A 23,637-nucleotide genomic window follows, 5' to 3' on the forward strand; every position below is an offset into this window, starting at 1 on the left:
CCAGGTAGTGTTTGTCTCTGGACGTGTCTGGACGGTGTTTGTCTCCGGACGTGTCTGGACGGTGTTTGTCTCCGGACATGTCTGGACGGTGTTTGTCTCCGGACGTGTCTGGACGGTGTTTGTCCCCGGACGTGTCTGGACGGTGTTTGTCTCCGGACGTGTCTGGACGGTGTTTGTCTCCGGACGTGTCTGGACGGTGTTTGTCTCCGGACATGTCTGGACGGTGTTTGTCTCCGGACGTGTCTGGACGGTGTTTGTCCCCGGACGTGTCTGGACGGTGTTTCTCTCCAGACGTGTCCGTACAGTGTTTGTCTTCCGACGCATGTCCAGGTGGTGTTTGTCTCCGGACATGTCTGGACGGTGTTTGTCCCCGGACGTGTCTGGACGGTGTTTGTCCCCGGACGTGTCTGGACGGTGTTTGTCCCTGGACGTGTCTGGACGTGTCTGGACGGTGTTTATCCCCGGACGTGTCCTGATGGTGTTTGTCTCCGGACTTGTCCGGATGGTGTTTGTCTCTGAATGTGTCTGGACAGTGTTTGTCTCTGGAAGTGTCCGGACAGTGTTTGTCTTTGGACGCATGTCCAGGTGGTTTTTGTCTCCGGACCTGTCTGGATGGTGTTTGTCTCCGGACGTTTCTGGACGGTGTTTGTCCCCGGACATGTTTGGACGGTGTTTGTCCCCGGACGTGTCTGGACGATATTTGTCCCCGGACGTGTCTGGATGACGTTTGTCTCTGGACTGTCTGGACGGTGTTTGTCCCCAGACGTGTCTGGACCGTGTTTGTCGCCGGACGTGTCCTGAGGGTTTGTCTCTGGATGTCTGGACAGTGTTTGTCTCTGGACGTGACCAGACAGTGTTTGTCTTTGGACGCATGTCCAGGTGGTGTTTGTCTCCGGACCTGCCTGGACGGTGTTTGTTTCTGGACGTGTTTGGACGGTGTTTGTCCCCAGATGTGTCTGGACGGTGTTTGTCTCTGGACGTGTCTGGACGGCGTTTGTCCCCGGACCTGTCTGGACGACGTTTGTCCCCGGACGTGTCTGGACGGTGTTTGTCTCCAGATGTGTCCTGACGGTATGTGTCTCCGACATTGTTTGAGATTCCGCACATTATTTGAAAATCTTCAAACTCATGAATATGGCGGTGTTTATCGTATGATCGGAAGAAAATGTATTTCAGACATTATTTTGTTGGCATTTCACTGTTATTCTCTGCAGAATAATTTTGATGAGACAGTATAAATCGTAACTGATGTTCCACTGCACGTCTGCTTTCCCTTCCCCTCGCCTCATGCTTACCTCCGTCCAAACCCCCCCCCCCCCTTTTCTATCTCCATACCACTCTGGACGTTTATAAACATTACAACTGAAATGCGATAAGCTCTACAATCTCTGAACCTGAATGGAATTTCAAAATTCAAACTGCGGAATTGACCTCAGTGCTAAAAAGAAAAGTGTTCATTTGTCCAATTTGCACATTGTTTTATTCCCTGGACGTTTCCAGATGTCTCGGGTGGTGTTTAATATGATCCAGCCAGCCGTTCCTTCTCAACCCTTTCGTCGGAGGGCTTGCTTGAGTGGTTAATAGTGGTGGGCAGAATAGATACCAAAGTATTCAATTCCAACAATGGAATCAAAAGGAATCAAGGAATGAACCGGAATCAACGTCAATTCCGAGTAATTCCGACTACATACTGTAGAAAGAAGCATTTTTTTAGGGGAATTTTTTTTTCATCCCTGTTGGGCATGTTCTGTTACACGTGGCCTGGTAATGCATTAATTGAAAAGGAACACGTCCCTGGGGCATCCCAATTGCAATATAGCAACAAACGCAAATTACTTACAAACTAAACATGCCCCAAGGGTGTGTTCCTTTTAATTGAATAACAAGGCATTTAGAGTTGGCAGGTAAAGCATACTGATTGCTTTACTTAGGGATGGGTAAGCAATATATTAACTGATAAAGTTTTGACAACATGTCACTGAAAAGGTTCAGAAGTGCAGTTTGGACCTATTTCAGGAAGGTTAAAGAAGACAGTCCGACAGTTGAATGCTCACTTTGTTTCATAGACATTGTTCATCACTGTAATAAATGCAATATTCCAAAACATTTGAAAACAAAACACCAGAGAAGGTACCTATTAGTGACGGATGTGAATGTGGATTCAAACAAACCAAAGCCTGCAGCAGCAACAAGTTCGCTTTCACAATCGACGATTAAAAGCACTTTCACCCTGGAAACACCCCAGTATGCTGCCTTCCCTCCCCTCACATTGCTTTCCCTTCCCCTCCTCCAACATTGCCTTCTCTTCTCATACCCTCGTGCTTCCTTCCCTCCCCTTCCCCTGCTGCCTTTCCTTCCCTCACCCCTACTCGCTCTCCCACCCCCTCCTCAATCTCCCTCCCTCCTCTCCCTCCTCGTTCTCCATCTGTCCTTGCTCCCACACCTCCTCGCTCCCCCATCCCTCCTCTCTCTTCCCCCCCCCCCTTCTGACTCTCTCCCCTCTCTCTCTCCACTATCTTTCTCTCCTCCCTCTTTGTCTCCCCCACCCCTTCTATGAGTATTCCAGTCAGCGAAGCAACGTGCGGTATTTGCTAATGGTGTGTGTGTGTGCGTGCGTGCGTGCGTGCGTGCGTGCGTGCGTGCGTGTGTGTGTGTGTGTGTGTGTGTGTGTGTGTGCGCGCGCGTGTGTATAAACACTACCAGTCAAAAGTTTTAGAACACCCCATTTTTCAGTTTTTACTGAAATTTAAGCAGTTAAAGGCCAGTGAATAACCTGATATGGTACAAAGCTAAGTGGGAAACTGCCAGAGGTTAAAAAAAAAGTTTAGGTCACCAAAAACTGAAAAATAATGTAAATTTCTTCGTTGTTAAAAAGGCCCTTTTCAGGGAACAAGTAATGAGTTAGCAACTGCAGCTGTTCTGCAGCAATGGAAGTAAATTAAGCCTTGAAAATTGATGCAAACAATTCCTCCATGTGTCCCAACTTTTGTTGATTAGTTACAAACCCTCTGTCTGTACAAAAGCAGTGTTGGAACAGACTGTGTTGCTGCACCCTCTGAAGCATTATTTGGACAATATTGAACTGCAGGAAGTAGTATATTGCTGTCATAATGGTGAGAAAAAGACAATTAACAAAGGAAGACAGACAGACCATCATCGATCTATCTATATATTACTAAAACTCTCATCTTGTATGTATGTATGCATGTATGTATGTATTTTCCCGAAGTACAGCGAAAATGGTACACGATAGCGCAAAAATGTTAGGGGCACCTTACCTACCATTCTCCTGCGGTGTGCAGTATCAAGTTTCGTTCAAATCGGGCAGCGAAAAAAATTATTAAAATATCAATTCCCGATTCAGTCAAGTACTTTTCGGGAGAATTTGATCAATGGAAACAACCTCAGCGGTATAGTTCGCTGGAAATGTCTTTTTTTTCTTTTTTTTGAAATGTCCCCATAAATGTCCCATCAATATATAAATAAAGACCCACCCACATCTCTCACCTGTGAATGGAGGGAATAGCCAATCAGCTCTCACTTAATCAACTAAACCCAGGGGGCTCGGATTATAAAAACAATTGACGCCTGCCACACTCCTCTAGCCAAAGAAGCTGCAAAAAGCAACCCAAGAAGACCTACACAAGGTAAGCGCTATGCTGTTTCAAACCATTCCCAGAGTTCCTCAACAACTATAAAGACTCACAAATAGTTCACACAATGAGAATTCCAATGCTACACACCCCCTCAGCTACCGGACCGGTTTCATCACTTATTGGTGAATCCTCAATGATAGCGTAGACAGCAATGCAGACCAATGACGCTCCCAAGCATGTACCAGGTGCAAACGTCAAAAGCAGTCAATATATAAATAAAGGAAGACCCACCCACATCTCTCATCTGTGAATTTGTATGTATATATATATATATATATATATATATATATATATATATATATATATATATATATATATATATATATATATATATATACATTTGAAAAATTACAAAAACTTTACAGTGTTGTCCAGCAACACCAAATATAATTACATTATGTCCCCAAAATTTTTTTCCCATGTATGGTGTGTCCCAAAAAACATCGCTTTGTGGGAAATTCTATTTTTGTTCCATTTTACATCACAAAAACATCACAGTATGGTTCAACAATGGCAAATATGGTTATGATACATCCCAAGTATATTTCAACTGTGCAGTGTGTTCCAGAAGAAAGTATCACTTTGTGGAAATATTACCTCTTCAAATTGCTCAGCTTCGGTGGGCTGATGCTCGTAAAAATTATAATGATTGTCAATGCAAGGATCTTCAATCCAATCTTAAGTAGTTTCGATCTCTCAAGGAAAGGAATGGAGTATTATAACTGATGATGAAAATGGTAAAACAATCTATAAGAGATAGAAATGGTGTTTCAAAAGAAACAGTGTAGTACAAACTTAATCGATAAATATATTTGGATTCAGACCAGGTCACTCGTCCCTGGACGTGATGTTTCTGCTCTCCCAACAATGGATGGAGATCCTCAATGCCAGACATGAAATCAGAGCCATCTCCCTAGACTTATCGCGTGCTTTTGATACAGTCTGGCACCTTGCCCCGCTCACCAAACTCTCTTCCTATGGAATCCAAGGACATCTCCACTCATGGCTCGCAGACTTCCTCTCTTGTCAAAGCCAGCGTGCGGCCCTTAATGGAGTTCTCTCATCCCCTATTCCTGTCCAAGCTGGAGCTCCTCAAGGCAGCATTCTGGGCCCTGTTCTTTTTCTGGTTTTCATCAATGATCTCTCTGACTCTCTGGAAAATCCTCTTTATCTCTTTGCTGAAGACTCCACCCTCTGCCGTACCCTTTGTCATCCCTCAGACCAGCAAGCAGCAGCTTCTTCGCTCTCTGCAAATCTGGGTAAAATCACAAACTGGGCCAACATGTGGAACATGTCTTTCAATCCTGACAAATCTCACACTCTCACAATGTATCTCTGCAAAGACTGTCAGGAACCCCCCCCCAATGTACTTTCTCAACAATCCCCTTGAAGAAGTCCTTTCATTAAAGCTTCTGGGTCTCACTATCTGCCATGATCTTTCCTGAGAAAGCCACATTTCCAAGCTGGCCTCCAAAGCCAGTCGCCGTCGTGCAAAGTCCTTGGTCCACCTGAGCTCCTGACCACATACAAAGCTTTCATCCACAGCCTGATGGAATACTGCTATCCCCTCTGGGCTGGTGCTCCCACCTCTCAGGTTTCTTCGCGTCACGCTGTGAAAACCAAGGCATTTAGGATCATTGGTTTCTCCCGCGATGAGGCTGAGTCTTTGGGCCTCTCACTCTCTTACCGGAGGCAGGTCTGTGGTCTTTCTGTCTTCTGCAGTCTTCTCACCGGTCTCATCCCCCCTGCTCTGTCTGAGATATGTCCCCACCATATTTCCGCAGGGCGCTCAAGGTCCGCCAGTTACCCACTTCTGGTAAATCTACCAAAATCAAGAATCACTGCTCACCTTCGCTCTTTCATTCCTCTTTTTTCCCTCCTTTCGAATAAACTCCCGCACTCTGTTCAATCCCATTCTTCCCTCCAGGCCTTCAAAACAGCTGTTCACCACCATCTCTTATCTTTCCCCATCCAAAACCACGATCTTTCCTACCCCCGCTAATCCACCCCAAACCTGCCTCCTTCAAATTCCCTGCTTTCCTTCCTGAAAGTCCCTGTGATGTCCATCTTGTTTCCCCCATGTTCCCCACCCAATCCCTCTCCCTTCCACAGATCCCCTAATGTCTTTGTTCCCTACTGTTTTTTCCTTCCCTCTCCCGCCCCTCTTGTCTCCTGCTCCCCTTGTTGTACATTCTGTGTGTTTGCTCTCATAGGAGCCTCGATAGTGTATTCAAAAAAATATAAATAATGCTAGATACATTTTAATTTCAAGATTAACAAACACATAAAACACAAGTATTTCATTCAATGCAAAGATAGTTTTGAAACGCCCTGAATATGAAAGAAATATTTACATTTATAGATGATAATCTTGATGCAATTGTTACCCAGGAATGCAGAAAGAATTGTGGCATTTTGCCTTCTTTTGCAAAGAAGTTAACAAAGTAAAATGTTTCTACAGAACAAACAACTCATCATTATATGCAATCTTTTTGCTTCTTTCGGAGAGGCAAGTGAACTATTTAATTGGGAAAAAAACAAGAGTGAAGTACCAAAGCCTGAATACATGGTGAGCTGGAATGTGAAGAATCTGGAATGTGAAGAAGAGCTAGATAACACTGGTGATAATCAAAGCAACTGTATCGATAATGAATAACCTTGCAGGGAAATTTAGAAACACCAGGAAATATGAAAACAAACACTCTGTCAGTGGAAGTTACCCAAGATTCATATTAAACATTCTCAAAGGAGCCCTTAAAGCCTTTGAAACAAAAGATACTGTATGATTGATAAAGCCTAAAAATGTTCCTAAACCCACTGTGGGTGCTGGTTGGGCCTCGTTTTGCCTTTTGATACCTACTTTAGGACACCAAAATCACAGAGAGGTTATTGGCGAGATCTTTTTTCATCCATCATATAAATAACAGACTGTGAGGTACTTAACAAGACTTTCAAATGTTTCTACTTTCTACCTCGTGGCTGCCTGTACTTTCTTAGGCCTTTTCCTGTTGTGGCACTTTGAGTAGTTGGATAAGGAATCACATTATAATAATACGAATACCCTTACAAGGATCTTAGACGCAGGAGGAGGCCATTCGGCACATCAAAGAAGGTTAGGGTTTGATCATGTGTTGATAAATTAGTGTGGTGTTGATGTGGCGCAGGCATGATGGGCTGAATGGCCTACACCTGTGTCTGAATTCCTTGTATTTCCTTATATTTCCTTGTATTTTTTTTTTTTTTTTTTTTTTTTTGTATACCTTGGTCGAGGCTCATATGAGAGCGAACACACAACTCACAGCAAGGAGGCATGAGACAAGAGGGGCGGCGGGAGTGGAAGGGACAAAACATTGGGGAACAGACACAGGTGAACTGTGGAAGGGAGAGGGATGGGGATGGGACGGGGAACATGGCGAGGGGAAGATGGACATTAAAGGGACTTTCAGGAAGGAAAGCAGGAGAATTGAAGGAAGTGGGCTTGGGTGGATTATCGGGGGTAGAAAAGATCGAGGATTTGGATGGGGGAAGATAAGAGGTGGTGGTGAACAGCTGTTTTGAAAGCCTGGAGGGAAGAATGGGAAAGAATAGAGTGAGGAAGTTTATTCCAAAGGCGGGAAAAAGAGGAATGAAAGAGTGAAGATGAGCAGTGATTCGTGATTTTGGTAGTTTTACCAGAAGGGGGTTGTTGGCGGACCTTGAGCGCCCTGTGGAAATGTGGTTGGGACAAATCACAGAGAGAGCAGGGGGGGCAAGGCTGGAGAGGAGTCGGTAGAAGACAGAACGACCACCGACCAACCTGCGGTGATTGAGTGAGAGGCCCAAAGACTCAGCTTCATTGCGGGAGATGCCAATGATCTTAAAAGCCCTGGTTTCGACAGCGTGAAGTCGAGAAAGGTGGGAGGCAGGAGCACCAGCCCAGAGGGGAGAGCAGTACTCCATCAGGCTACGGACAAAAGCTTTGTAAGTGGTCAGGAGCTCAAGAGGGCCGAGGAAGGACTTTGCACGACGGAGGATTCCCAGTCGGCGACTGGCTTTTGAGGCAAGGTTGGAAATGTGACTTTCCCAGGAAAGGTCATAGCAGATAGTGAGACCCAGAAGCTTGAAAGAAAAGACTTCTTGTATCAAAGCCTCTGTTGTTGTTACCAACTTATGGTTGTTTGACTGTGCTCTATTCTTTTAAAATGTGAAGCATCAGGCACGGAAGCAGCACATACCGCTTCGTCTTTGGTATGACTCGTATTGTCAGGTCAGGCCACATCAGATTAGATCTGTGGCTTACAACAGGTACCACGTAAACCTGTACTAACCTGTTTCATGGTTGGGTTGTCGGTGACTAAACCATCTCCCCCACCATGCTTCCTGGTGAGGAGGGTGTATGGATGTGAACACGAATCAGGATTTAAAACAAAACCTGTCAAAGGGCGGAGGGGCTCCTTGTGAGCCAATGGCCATCCATATCTAGTGCCCAACTATGTCTGCAGATGTCCTCCTGCAGTTGGGTTAATTTTTTAGGAGGTTAGTGGCAGGATTTGCACTCCGACCACCGTAAAGCCCTTCATTCCGCTAAAATTGGAGCAAAGCCTTGAGGACCCCCACTCTTTAATGATAGTAGGAAAAGCATGGGGTAACCTTCCCTGGTCAGATTGTGGTATTGTGTGTTGGGGTGGTGCTGAGGTGTCGTCCACCAGACGACGTTCTCCTTGGGTTAACCTAAGGCGGTCCCTTTGGGTGGGTGCCTGGAATGTCCTAACCCTAAGAGAGGATGATCACCTGTCTCTGTTATCATCTGAGCTCAAGCATTTCAACATCGGTATTGCAGCACTCTCTGAGATTCGGAGACCAGATAGTGGTGAGATCATGGAGGGTGATTACACGTACTATTGGTCTGGGTGCTCTGATGGTTACCATGCCCAAGGAGTTGCTGTAGCTGTGTCCAATAAGCTGACTCCAATGATAATTGAGGTAACACCGGTCAACGAGCTGATGCCTAGATCTTGCGTCTTGGTTTCCTTGTGTAAAAAGTAGTGAGAAGAGGATATTGAGAAGCAAACAGGCTTCAGATTACATATTATAATTGCTCATTGTTAAGTTAACCAAGTGATTATACAACATACAGAAAAGAGTCTAAAAGGGTAGCATTGGGAAATAATCACATGACTTTGTAAGTTGGGTATCATTGCTTGCTTTTAGGATGCACGGGCATAGCAATGGCTCATGCCCGATGAAAGCTTTTGACCAAAACCATGGCCATGCCATGCCATAAGATGCTCTTGAAGGCCTCTGGATATGAGTTTATCTTTAACATTTGTAATCCTTGCGCTGATAACACTCTCAATTGTCCAGAATAGCATCATCGATTTTCAATACTGTACTGGGAAAGAAATGTTACTGCTGAGTACCTCTTTGGATCGGCAAAAAATTGGCATCATAAAATCATTTCATAACAAGAATGACTGCACAAAGGAGTGTGTGCTCATTATCGGTACGCTTTCTTTGGTTTGCAGCATTTTGCTTTCCTTTTCATTTCATGCAATTTAAGTGGCTTGGAACAGGCAAACGCAATAACTCTTGGAAGCCACGCTGTATTTTAAATCATTTTCGCAGGAGACAAGCTGAGAGCACAAGGACAAAGAAATGGAAAATGCACTTTTGTGCTTCATTGGGGGTGGGGGGGGGGGGAGAAGGAGAACAAGGTTATTTCTTGCCATTAAAATCAAAGGGCAGACAAAGTATACAAGGAAACGTGTTCCAAAGCAAACGCGAGATATCACAAGTCGTAACCTTGCCTGTCCTCCACTTCACTGAATGCATTCTTCAATGCAAGTTCTTTGTAGGTTAAAAGGTTCAAAGCTGAGACGAGTACAGAAAAAAGTTATTTTCCCCCCATAAGAGATTAAAGTGCGTTCCATGAGAACTACTTTACTTCACTGGCGCTGAAATGTTGCGACAACAGTAGTTGGGCAGCACCTGAACCCAATTATCGATTGAACTCTGAGCAGCCAATTGATGAAAACGTGTCTTGCTTTCAATGACGATTTCCGTCATTGGACAAGTACTAGCACATCCATAAAATGAGATAACACTCATTTCCCACAAAATGCCTTAAATCCAGATTTTCAATAAAGTTACTCCAGTGAATGCCTTCTTCCCATATTTCCCCTTTTCCACTAAAGCCACTTCCTTATCTTGCTGAGAAAACCTCACCACAGACGACAACTGGCAAAAATAACACCTCAGCTCGGTGGAGAACGTGAACAGTCTTATAGCATGAACAATACCCTCTCCGCTTGGTGGATACGGTCAATCGTTGACCTCTTTGATGTGAAGCCTGACTGCTCTGGGCGCTGGTACTCAAGCAGATGGTGGCTGACCCTATCAAGAATTATCTGAGCAAAGACCTTTTCCGGCACTGAAAGCAGCATCACCCCTTGGTAGTTGTTCCAGTCCTGGTGATCACCCTTCCATTTCCAGATAGGGACAACAAGGCCCCTCTTCTAGTCAGTTGGTAAAATGCCTGTGTTCCAGGCAGAGCATAGAACTGCATGCAATGACAGCAGTACAGTATTTCCACCAGCATTGAGAAGTTCAGCATGAATGCCGCAGATCCCAGGAGCTTTACCCCCATTTCATCCGGTGCACCGCAGCCTGTTTCCACAAACGAAGGTGGATCACAGCTGATTGGAGGGTCAGCAATAGGGATAGTAACACCCTTGACATCCAACTCAACACCTGGTGGATCAGCCTGGTACAGCGGCTCAAAGTAACCGGCCCAGCGGGCCTTCAATTTGGACTCCTCTGTCCAGAACCCACCACCCTGTGCTCTAACTGTGGTACACCAAGGGACGGGCTTGGAGGAATGCGATGCATGAATTACCCTGTAAGCAGGATGAGAATCCCTTAACCACAGGTGATCCTCTACCCCCTCACCGATTCCTCGCACGTAGGCCTCCTTGTCCACCCTCAGTGAACGTAGTTTTATGCCTCACCTCCCTGAATAGCTCAGCTCTACCATTAAGCCTGGCCCGGCAAATCTGGTCAATGGTGTCCAGTGTCCCTTGAGAGACAAAATTCTTCTTTGCCCTTTGGCGAGTTCTAAGACATCCACCAGCAACATCAAGGATGGTCGTCAAGGATGGTCACACCCAGACGCCCCAAATTCCCACTCAGCCTGTTTGCAAACTCCTCAGCTACCCTCTCATCCGTGAGCTTGCCAACATCCAGCCGAGGCTGGGATAGTACTATTCTCCCGGATTTAAGCTGTAACTTCAGAGTTGCTACAACAAACCTGTGATCTTAGAGGAACTGAGCACTCCGGTAAACCCTGCAGTTCTGGATCCTCCTCCGGTGACCCTCAACGAGCACATGGTCAATCTCCTTTGCCACATCGCCAACATTGGAATACCAAGTCCAGCTATGAGCGTGTAGGCACTGAAACCATGAACCAGCCACCCTAAGTGGAACTTAGTGCTATTCTAGTTCACAGTTCCAGACCCATGGGGACCAACACATGTCTCATGAGCATCCACATAATTTCCAGTCCATGCATTGAAATCCTCCAAGACTGGAAGAGTATCTCGCCTGGGGCACTGCTCAACCACAGACTCAAGCGTGGCATAGAATGTGTTCGTCATGGTGAGATCACTCGCCTCAGTCGGAGCATATACAGAGTCCAGAGAAATGACACTCAAGGAGTGACGAATCCTTAGTCTCATAATATGCTCGCTGACCGGTGTTACCTCAATTATCATTGGAGTCAGCTTATTGGACACACACATTAACAGTCTGATACCACAAACAATACCTTCCAGCTTGGAAGAGAACATGAACAGTCTTACACCAAAAACAACACATTCCAGCTTGGTAGAGAACATGAACAGTCTTACACCAAAAACAACACATTCCAGCTTGGTAGAGAACATGAACAGTCTTACACCAAAAATAACACATTCCAGCTTGGTAGAGAACATGAACAGTCTTACACCAGAAACAACACATTCCAGCTTGGTAGAGAATATGAACAGTCTTACACTAAAATAACACATTCCAGATTGGAAGGGAACATGAACAGTCTTGTACCAAAAATAACACATCCCAGCTTGGAAGGGAACATGAACAGTCTTACACCAAAAACAACACATTCCAGCTTGGTAGAGAACATGAACAGTCTTACACCAAAAATAACACATTCCAGCTTGGTAGAGAACATGAACAGTCTTACACCAGAAACAACACATTCCAGCTTGGTAGAGAACATGAACAGTCTTACACTAAAATAACACATTCCAGCTTGGTAGAAAACATGAACAGTCTTACACCAGAAACAACACATTCCAGCTTGGTAGAGAACATGAACAGTCTTACACCAAAAACAACACATTCCAGCTTGGTAGAAAACATGAACAGTCTTACACCAAAAACAACACATTCCAGCTTGGGAGGGAACATGAACAGTCTTACACCAAAAACAACACATTCCAGCTTGGGAGGGAACATGAACAGTCTTACACCAAAAACAACACATTCCAGCTTGGTAGAGAACATGAACAGTCTTACACCAAAAACAACACATTCCAGCTTAGTAGAGAACATGAACAGTCTTACACCAAAAACAACACATTCCAGCTTGGTAGAGAACATGAACAGTCTTACACCAAAAACAACACATTCCAGCTTGGTAGAAAACATGAACAGTCTTACACCAGAAACAACACATTCCAGCTTGGTAGAGAACATGAACAGTCTTACACCAAAAACAACACATTCCAGCTTGGTAGAGAACATGAACAGTCTTGTACCAAAAACAACACATTCCAGATTGGAAGGGAACATGAACAGTCTTGTACCAAAAATAACACATTCCAGCTTGGTAGAGAACATGAACAGTCTTACACCAAAAACAACACATTCCAGCTTGGTAGAGAACATGAACAGTCTTGTACCAAAAACAACACATCCCAGCTTGGTAGAGAACATGAACAGTCTTACACCAAAAACAACACATTCCAGCTTAGTAGAGAACATGAACAGTCTTACACCAAAAACAACACATTCCAGATTGGAAGGGAACATGAACAGTCTTGTACCAAAAACAACACATTCCAGCTTGGTAGAGAACATGAACAGTCTTACACCAAAAACAACACATTCCAGCTTGGTAGAGAACATGAACAGTCTTGTACCAAAAACAACACATCGCAGCTTGGAAGGGAACATGAACAGTCTTACACCAAAAACAACACATCCCAGCTTAGTAGAGAACATGAACAGTCTTACACTAAAATAACACATTCCAGCTTGGAAGGGAACATGAACAGTCTTACACCAAAAATAACACATTCCGGCTTGGAAGGAAACATGAACAGTCTTACACCAAAAACAACACATTCCAGCTTGGGAGAGAATGTGAACAGTCTTGTACCAAAAACAATACCTTCCAGCTTGGAAGGGAACATGAACAGTCTTGTACCAAAAATAACATATCCCAGCTGGTGGAGAACATGAACAGTCTTACACCAAAAATAACACATTCCAGCTTGGAAGAGAATGTGAACAGTCTTCTACCAAAAACAATACCTTCCAGCTTGGTAGAGAACATGAACAAACAGTGCCAGAGGCTGGTTTTCATACAACACAGGTCCTCTGAGATGTGATTGTTGTTACACCATTTCAATTTGGTTTCTCATGTGAAATCGACATGTTAAGGACACAAGTCAAAAATAAAGACAAACTCTCCCAAGTTTTGGGAATCACCTTCTTGTTAGCCTCTGGCTATCTTGGGCACGTAGCTTCCTGCCTTGCCATCCCTCTCTGAATCCTATCACGATGGCCATGGCATGCATGCTCAAGGTCAGCTCGTCTGTTCAAGAACAAATCCTTGTAAATTTCAATGGGGGTTGAAACAATGGACAGCCGCAACTGTTTTATCTCTCTTATATGTAAGTAATTCTTTCATTTTGTGAATGCAAAACTTCGAATAACAGGAAGTGGGCCTTCCGTGCAAGAACAACCATCTTCAGAAACTAAAGGGACATGCAAGACAGATGCGGCTTCGTGAGTTGAACATGCGAGCAGAAGGAATCCAAAGTTTTATTGGAGGAACACACATTATGTGTTAAATTACATTACCCAGGTATTATGGTAATACCAAGAATAAGGTAAATATTTGGACCAATATGTATAAATAAGGATTCTTTTGAAAATTTTGAACCTTTTTGAATCTCCCAAAATCATGGACTCTATTTTTACAGGGTCTAAGGCTCGTGGAGGATCTCTGGTCTTGACTTGCAGACAAACAAAGCTGCGAAGCTTAGGGAAGTGACATCATTTTCTGAGGCAGTCTGGTACCAGTGATGACACTTTCATTTTTCAACATTGCTTTTCACTCCACACTCAGGGGGCAATTAAGGAGGCATTTCCTCCACCCCATGGTTGTTTGTCCATGCTCTATTCTGTATAAATGCTGAACATCAAGCAAGAAAGCAACAGGTATCATTTTAAATGTCTTTGGTATGACTAGACTGGGGTCAAAAATCAGACTGCTGACCTCCCAGACTCAGAACAGATGCTCTTACTCGTATGCCACAGGTGCACTGACTTGACTGACCTCTTGTAATCGATTGTGGGATGAAGGCCCCACTTGACATGTTTTCCTTTTTCACTGCATTTCCAGACCGTTATACTCCAGTGAATCATCTCTTCATATCAACTTTAGTCTGACTCATCTTATTCCAGATCCTTCTCGAGATCATCAATTTGTCATTCTTGTTTTCCTTTGGTTGGCCATTCTTCTTGCTCCATTGTTCTCTCACATCCATTGGCTTCTGTTGTCATCTCGTGTTTTTCTTTACATCTCTCAAAGACAAACAATGGGGCACATTAACTGTTGAACCATCCATAAAAACAAAGTTTTTACCATCTGCGGCTCATCAGCTTGGTAGGTAATCAAAATCAATTGACGAGAGCACCACTGTGAATCAAGGAAAGATTTGTGGAAATTGAGAAAAATAATCATAAATGTAAAAAATGTCAAACATCCCAAAACTTTAGTGACAATGGCAAGGGGAGGGAGAGAGAGAGAGAGAGAGAGAGAGAGAGAGAGAGAGAGAGAGAGAGAGAGAGAGAGAGAGAGAGAGAGAGAGAGAGAGAGAGAGAGAGAGAGAGAGAGAGAGAGAGAGAGAGAGAGAGAGAGAGAGAGAGAGAGAGAGAGATAGAGATAGAGATAGAGATAGAGATAGAGAGACAGAGAGGGACAGAGAGAGACTCTCTCCTGTCGGCTGCATGGCTGGCTGAGCTTGCAGTACATCAGGACTTTATGAGCTACTGCTTTTGGTGTGGACACTCTGGACTTTTTCCTGCCTGTGATCTCAAACTCACCCAGTTTTTGAAAGAGTGCTCGTTGTGTGTGTTGGTCCTCAGGAGTTTCGTTTATTTTTACTGTTAAGTCTTCTTCTTCTTCTTCCTCTTTATGTAGCACGAGTGTGTGGGGTAGCATCATTGGCTGAGGGCAAAGCTGTTCCACAGCTGCAGTGCCTCCTGTAGGTGAGGAATAGAATTTGAAATTTGTTCAGGAACTGGCGATAGCTCACCTGCACTTTGCCAAGTACACCGTGTTATCTTTAACATCCACCGGCTGAGGGACGGCACACACATTCATGAATTACCTTGCCTGTGAAGCACCAGGATGAGAGTTTATAGCTGGGTCAGAATTCAAAAGCAGGCTAGACAGCTTAGAAGCGAGTGTACGTACTTCTCAGCCATCCTACCAGCTCACTAAGTTATTGTGGTTATTATTCTCGCCCTGAAGGGGTTGCGAGACTATTGTCATGCGCGTGTCTGTCTGTCTTTCTGTGTGTCCACGTCTATATATTTTGGCTTAAAATTATTTTCCTCTGCAACCGCTTGTCCAATTGGTGCAAAACTTTAAACATAGGAGGAACTCTGAATATTTTATTGACAACTCTGACGCCATAGGTCACGTGATAGGCAGTCAAATTGAATAAAAGGAAAAAAATTTGGACATCTGAAACCACTCAACAAAAAAATTGAAACTTGGCATTTGTCATCAAATCCCCATCTTGAATACAAGGTGATAATGATGACATCATCGGTGAAGTGGTATTCTCGCCATAATTGGTTGAATCGAAATCCTTATCTAAAAAATCTGAAACTTTATATATCTGATCCACAAATTATGAATTATCACGCGAGTGAAGAATTAAATTTAAGACGTCATCGGTCACGTGGTCTGGTGGCCAATTGGATTGAAAATAAAAACTTATTAAAAATCCTCTCCAGAACCGCTTCACAGATCGATGTAAAACTTCATACATATGATCGACTTGTGATGGGGAATATAGTTTGAAGTTTTTTTTCATATTCATCTTCATCGTGGTCATTAAATATCCTAATAATCAATCAATAAACAATAAAGCTACGGATAATGGCAATGTAGGTGACATAATAGGGTACATGGATTATATGGGTATGTGGGCCGTAATAGCAGTTGGTCATAATAGTGGCGTGTTCTGTTAATGTTGGTATTTTTGTTCAGAAGTGTGCGCTCTACCGAGTGCTGTTTTAGTTTATTCATTGTGTCTTCATGTCAGCATTTCGTATTCGTACAGTCTTGTGCCTTCATTAAAGTGTATATTTATTTCCTAAGGCCTGCATGCATGTTCGTTTCTGGCATCCTTCCCGCGCAAACCGTTTAGCCTTTATTGAGTACCTCTGGAGGGGATAACAACCGTGATTAGACACGCTCGATAAGTTGTGAAGCACTTACAACCGCTCGGAACACTGTGCTAAATTCGGCCTTAAGACGCCCAGCTTTGAGGAGAACGACCTCGACGTGTGCGATTCCCACCCAGGGGTGTACGACTGTACGTGGTTTTGGGTGAGGGCCTTCCACCCAACAGTATTTTTCCCCACAGTAGTTTAAGACTTGTGGAACATAAATAACGAAGTCACAACATGGACACATTAGTGAAACTTCACTTGAATTACGAGCACTTGAACAGACAAAACACAAATCAACACAGAAAATGGAATTTGAATTGAACCTGGGATTCCCAACATCGTAAGATGTCAACTGAACTGGAACACCAACAGCCAAGCTGTTTTAATTCTAGGAATGCTTTCCATTTGTGTGTTCATGATATATTGTATTTTATAGTAAACACTTTTTACCAGGTTGCAATCACGTGACAAAGAATGCCTCAAAATCAAGTACAGTGGCCTGAAAGTGTTCACCACAGACGAATAATGCCACATTTAGATGAATTACGTATTATGTAGAAACAATTTTTCCAAATTTTCCTTTTTTTATTCATAACTGAAGAGATCAAACTAAACACAGTTCGAGTTGAAGGAGGTTACATGTCAGGAATCCCGACAAAAAACATGTGCAAATCAAAATTCACTGGTTGTAAAATTATTCAGCCCCTTGGGTCAGTACTTGGTGGAAGCACCTTTTACAGTGTTGTGGTTCTGCTAAACCGCATGCGTCGAAGGCAATGGCACGCAACATACAGTGATCCCCAGGCAGTTATTTCATTAGTATTCGTGTAGTTATTCCTCCCCTCATGTCTAGTGGGTTAACGGGATGAAGTGCGTTGCGTGGGTCTCGTAGTTCGATCTAATAAATATCTCTGATTCATACTCTGACCTCCTACTCTAACCCTTTCCTTTTAGCCATAGTACATAACAAGCATGCAAGCACACAGACCATTCCATAGTTTATTGTTAAGAAGCACACCGCAATTCCTCCAGTGGCTCAGATCATACCCATCCCCATTGCACACAAAACACAGCCTGCCCCAGGAATTTGCACGCCATTATTTCATTCAAATCCGTGCGCCAATTCCCAACTGGCACCTCACCTTACTCTGCACCTCGCTCACTAAATCTCACCACTTTGACCACAAACACCTCCTGCACAAAGGAGAAATATTCCCACACCCTCTCGTACCTCTGCATCACTGCAATTCGCCACTCTATTTCGAGGAGCACTGCGCAGAGTCGGATTGTCCTCGGCGCCGCACGATACTCGACCACAGAAGAGACACTAATAGCTCCACCGCATCTCACCGGGAACATTCCGGGTGAGCGTCCGGAATTGTTGCAACCCTCATCCAGTCGACAGACCACGGCAAGACCCAAAGCAACGAGGAGGGGTTGTGGGAAGGGTGATCCAGGAGTTTGGTTCGGGTCCCAGGTGTGCATTTTGGCTCATAAAAGAGCCTGTGGGTGGTGGAGAAAGTCCGCTGTCATCTGACATACAGACGACACTCGGTGCATGGTCAGGGCTGGGGTGCCAGCTTGGGGAGCATGCCCCCATGTTAAGTCAGGAGTTCTGAGCCATGCCGAAGCTGGTAGGCATCTCAGCCCATTTCTGGTCACGGGGCCTGGCAGGGCATGGCTAGGGCCGCTGTGGCCCAATAGAGGAGCAGGATTTGGGCCACAGCATGTCACTTTCCGGTCCTCAACCCCACCCTTCGCCTGGGGCTTATAAAAGTGGGAACCACAGAGCCGTTAGCGTGTGCTTCTTCTTAGCTTCTTCTTCTTCGAGAACCTGATCCGAGGTGACTGCCGCCCTTCGAGACTCCCTGCCGTGCTGTCAGCCAGACATCCTACCACCCCCACGCAGCCAGACGGACCAGTGTGGAACACACATTTCCACGAGCTCTGGCAAATAAATAGGCAGGAGATAACGCGCCATATCACGAAGTGGGAACGCTCAGGCGGAGCGTCCCATGGAGGTACACACTACACATACAGACCTTTACACAAATAGGTTAGGGATCTTTCTTCTCACGCATATATTCTCCTCTCTTTCTTTATAGCCCTCTATCCTGTCTTCTGTGGATGCACAAAGAAGAATGTTACTGACTCGCAATCCCATTTTCCTCTGGCACGATACTGCACCCCTTACGTCACCTACATAGCACCTCCTCACTCCCATACCATCGACACCAGAATATTTCCAACTACCCATCCATAAGCATCCTGGGCCACGTTGGTCAGCCAACTATGCCAGGTATTTGGAGGGTGCTCAACCTCACCTTCCTCATTCTTTCTTGGCGCTTTAACTTTCCTCGGGTTATTAAGTAAGACTGTAAAAAATAATCGTGATAATCCTGCTCTGTGCCTCTTTTGTAAGTTGCCTTTAGCCAAACCCCACAAATTCCTTGCAATCCCCTGCTGTACATAAAATAAAACCCCAATTCACCGAGCCACATACTTTTCCTCACTTGATTGTAAATAAATTCTTTGTACAGAAATGTTCCCAGCTCGTTTTCATGTTTTCTTTCATTGGTCCAGCATGGCCCGCACCCTAGTTTAGCTGGGACATTATTCCCCAACGATCTGTTTCCTAGCCGGTACGTGCTTGGCCATTCTGCTCAGCTGTATCTGATCTGGTAAGGCGATTCGGTTTGAGCAAGTGCGTACCAAGGGCGTGTTCCCCGGTAATTCGTTCACGTGACCTTTAGGTAAAAGGTATTAATCAGACGGAGGACCCTAAATCACGTGGTCGAGTTATTAGCGTTCACAGTCAATTAGTGACAGTGACCCGCCATGTCACAAAGTTATTCGTGTGCGATGGCCTGAGATTCCGGAGAGTCTTGTGGGAACCTGAGGTAGTTCACCCCTCGTGGTCTTCGCCCCTGACCCCGGGTCAGCAATGACTGCAATGAGTGTTTCTGTGTAGGTCTCTACCAGCTTTGCACAGAGAGATGGTGAAATGTTTGCCCATTCTTCACGTGGAAATTGTTCTAGTTCTGCCAAGTTTGTTGGGGATGGTCGATGGACTGCAATCTTGAAGTCTCACCAAAAATTTTCAAATGGGTTCATGTCAGGACTTTAACTGGGCCACTCAAGAATGTTTATTTTCTTCTTTTTGAGCCATTCCAGTCTGGCTTTAGCTTTGTACTTCAGATCATTATTGTGCTCAAATGTAAATCTCATACCCAGTTTCACATTCATGGCTGACTCGAGCAGGTTTTTATCAAGGATTCTCCTGAACTTTTCACCATCCATTGTCCCTTCTATCCTGACAAGCTTGCCAGTCTCTGTTGATGAAAAGCAACACCATAACACGATGCTGCCACCACCATGCTTGACAGTAGCGATGGCATTTACTGGGTGATATGCAGTGTTGGGCTTGTGCCAGGTGTAATGGTTTGAATTTTGAACAAAGAGTTCAATTTCTGTCTCGTGTGACCAAAAACTTTTCTCCACATGACTGCAATGTTATTAAGATGATTTTTCACAAACTCCACACAAGCTTACAGATGTCTGTTTTCATAATAGCTTCTTTCTTGCCACCTGTCCATACAGGCCAGCTTTGTGAAGAGAACATTATATTGTTGATTGATGAACACTGACTCCCATCTTGGACATAGACATAGAGCCTTGCAGATCTATCAAAGTCATTGTGGGATTTAGTGACATCAAGAACCAGATTCCTGCTTGCCCGGCTGCTGAGTTTGGATGGGAGACCTGATCTGGGTAGAGTCTGGGTGGTATGTTACATCTTCCCCTTCTTCACGATGGATTTCACCATATTCAAAGGGATAATGAGTGACTTTGAAATCTTCTTATAACCCTCTCCTGAATGATGCTTCTCCACCACTTTATGTCTGACTTATTTGGAAAGCTCCTTGGTCTTCATGTTCACCTTGTTGGTTGAAAAAGTGAGCTGCACCTTAAAACTCCACAGATAAGTGGGGGAACTTAATTTTTTACGTTAAATCACCAATTACTTACAGGTGAAACCTGTTACACCTATTTTGTAACCTATCAAACAAATAATTTGCTCCTGAAGTGATTTCGGGTTAATTCGGCAAAGGGTTTGAATATTTACCCAACTGAGAATCATCTGGATTTTCTCTATTAATGAAACTTATTCACATTTTATCAGCATTTTTTTTTACCTTTATCACTTTGGAGTAGTTTGTGAAGACTCTATATATCAGGTTTGATTTGAAAGCATCATGAAATAAGGACAGGTGGCATCAAATGGGAAAACTTTGGAGGGGGATGAATACTTCGAGGAGGTGAGGAAGGGCTTTTACAGAAGATCCAGGTTGGAGTGGAGGAAGTAAAGGAACAGCTCCGTAATCCAAGAGTAGATAAGGCTCTGGGTCCAGATAATATGCAACCGAGAGTATTGAGAGAGGTGGCTGAGCAGGTAAGCGAGATGTTAACGGATATTTTCTACAGCTAATTGGAATCAGGACAGGTACCAGAGGATTGGAGAGTAGCAAATGTAACACTATGATTTAAGAAAGGATCCGGAGAAGAATTGGGAAACTATAGACCTGTTAGTTTGTCTTCAGTTGTGGGGAAGGTGTTGGAGATGTTAATTAAGGACCAGATGAGGAACCATTTAAATAATTACAAACTAATTAAAAGTAGTCAGCATGGGTTTACCAAAGGTAGTTCCTGTTTAACAAATATTTTAGAGTTCTATGAATCAGTGTCTAATTGAGTGGATGATGGAAAGGCAGTGGACATAGTATATCTGGACTTGAAGGCATTTGATAAGGTCCCACATCAGATGTTACCCAAAGTGAGGGCTTGTGGAGTGGCTGGTCAGGTAGTTAATTGGATTGCACACTGGCTTAGTGGTAGGAAGCAAAGAGTGGCTGTGAGTGGGAGGATGTCTTGCTGGGAGGATGTAAGTAGCGGATGTAAGATCCTCAGGGATCAGTACTCGGACCATTACTATTCATTATTTACATCAACAATTTGGATAATGGGGTAAAGAGTAAGTTTTCCAAATTTGCAAATGACACAAAGCTTGGAGGTGAGGTGAATAGCAGAGGGGGTGGTGATCAGATACAGGAAAGTATTGATACTTGTATAGATTGAGCAAATGATTGGCAGATGGAATTTAACCTGAGCAAGTGTAAGGTGTTGGGGATGGGAAAGAACAATGAAAATAGAGATTACAAGATGCAAGGGGTAATTTTGGAGCGTGTCACACAGGAGAAGGATCTGGGGGTGGTAATAGATATGGGAGGTTAGCAGACAGCACAATGCCAGGCAGCTACACGTAAAGCAAATAGGGTTTTAGGTTGTATTCGGAGGGGGATAAATTATAAATCAAAAGATGTGTTAATATTGTACAGGAATTTAGTGAGGGCCACATCTAGAATATTGTGTGCAGTTTTGGTCACCACAACTCAGTAAGGACATAGATGCCATAGAGATGGTTCAGCGCAGGATTACTCGATTGATTCCGAGCCTAGCTAGACTCAGCTCTGAGGAGCGGCTGAAGGAGACAGGGCTTTATACACTAGAAAGGAGGCGATTACGAGCAGATATGAAAGAGATGTTTAAGATAATTAAAGGTAGAGATAAAATAAGTGCAGATTAATTATTCTACAGAGTAAACAGTGATAGGACCAGGGGCCATAGCCCGAGAGTAAAGAAGAGGAGAGTTAAGACGGTAGTAAGGGAAGGGACTTTCACTCAGAGAGTAGTTAATGCATGGAATGGTCTCCCTGGAAAGGTAGTGGCAGCAGAAAAAGTAGATAAGTTTAAATTAGAATTAGATCGGTACCTGGAAGTTATAGAGGTAGAGGGGTATGGGGATGTTGACAAGACTTTTAGGAAGTTTGAGTATTGATGGGTGATTGTGTGCGGAGTGCTGTTGGTGGGGGTCTAGTCAAGGGGGGTTGTGTGGTTGATGTGTTTTTAACCAAGCCAATGTCCCCTCCATGTGGGGAAGAAAAGGGGGTAAAAATTATATATATATACATATATATATATATAATATATAATATATATATATATATATATTACAAATAATAATAATAATAATAAAAATTTTATTTCATTAATTAAAAACTTTTTTTGCATTTTATTCCTTGGATCTTGTGGAGATAGGTTGGTGTGGTGTTCGCACAGGCATGATGGGCTGAATGGCCTCCACATGTTGGATTTCCTTGTTGTCCTTGTTACTTTTTGCAGGTCACCGTACAACAGCAAGGTTTGGTATTGTTAGTTTTTTGTTAGTCGTTTGTTTTCAAAATCAGGTACAATCTCGAGACAGTAAACAGGCCAGGCATACACCCCCATATACAGTCTCCACTTCCACTGCCTTGAAGACAGAATGTTGGCAATAGGTGAAAGATATGTAAACAGGCAACTTCCAAAGCCTTACAAGTCACTGCTGTAACATTATCTTTTGGTACAAGAGAAGAAAAGAGTGTTCACAGATGTTAACAACAGTAACCTGTCTATATGCTTTGCAAGCTGTGCCAGCCATCATCTCAATAAATGGAGAACACACAGGAATGGACCATCTATTATGCATTATTTACAGAGGTACATAAATTTAAGTTCTGCTTGTGGTTTCTCAGCTCAATTAATTGTAATATCAGTGACAAGTATCGGTTTGGGGCTTGATAAAGTTTGTGGTTTAAATTGTAAACATATTCTAAACTCTTTACGAAGAGTAAAACTTCCATCACCAGCAGATGATAACCATCAGAGAAAACTCAAAGCAGACTTTGTCTCTGAAAAGTCCCGTGTAGCAGTAATGAAATAATAAAATCTTAACAATAAAAAAATATATAATAAAAGCAATAAACAAATGCAGGAAATAAAAAATAGGGGCAATGCCTCTGGGCTTAAGTGGTAGAACCAGGGAACCACTGGTAGGCATGAATGACCCACAAAATATGTAACGGAGAAGAAAGTAAATTCCTATTTTGGGAGTCAAACCCCTGATTATTTTTTTTATGCTGTGAACAAACTTTGGTATATCATGGGTGATGAAGGTTCCGGTCAAGTTTCATCGAAATCATTTGTGTAGTTTGAGAGAAGAAGTTCCGAGGGCTTACATACAGCCTGAGTGATGGACAGTGTGTGATGCTAATACCTCCCCTGAAATACATTCCAGGTGAGCTCAAAAATCTACTTTCTCTCACGCCACACACAATGGTTTGTCCCATACTGTATGTGACTGTCCTAT

The 23,637-nt window shown here is 43.7% G+C and overlaps 1 protein-coding gene across 6 annotated transcripts in view; it reads right to left on the reverse strand.

The window, feature by feature from the left end:
- Positions 1–23,637, reverse strand: part of LOC147012389 (estrogen receptor beta-like) — a 163,682-nt gene that overhangs the window by 20,641 nt on the left and 119,404 nt on the right. For 4 of the 6 annotated variants that reach the window (XM_085856502.1, XM_085856501.1, XM_085856497.1 and 1 more), the window contains one exon: positions 15,030–15,188. The exons of 1 other annotated variant lie outside the window; for it this stretch is intronic. In XM_085856502.1, the coding sequence (XP_085712628.1) occupies positions 15,030–15,188 (159 nt within the window). Of the gene's footprint in view, positions 1–8,534; positions 8,666–15,029; positions 15,189–23,637 lie in introns of all 6 variants that reach the window. One more of the 6 variants, XM_085856499.1, reaches the window with a different exon arrangement.

Source organism: Eptatretus burgeri, chromosome 15 (assembly GCF_056783735.1).
Source record: "Eptatretus burgeri isolate ZD-2024b chromosome 15, Ebu_testis_v1, whole genome shotgun sequence".
Taxonomy (NCBI): Eukaryota; Metazoa; Chordata; class Myxini; order Myxiniformes; family Myxinidae; genus Eptatretus; species Eptatretus burgeri.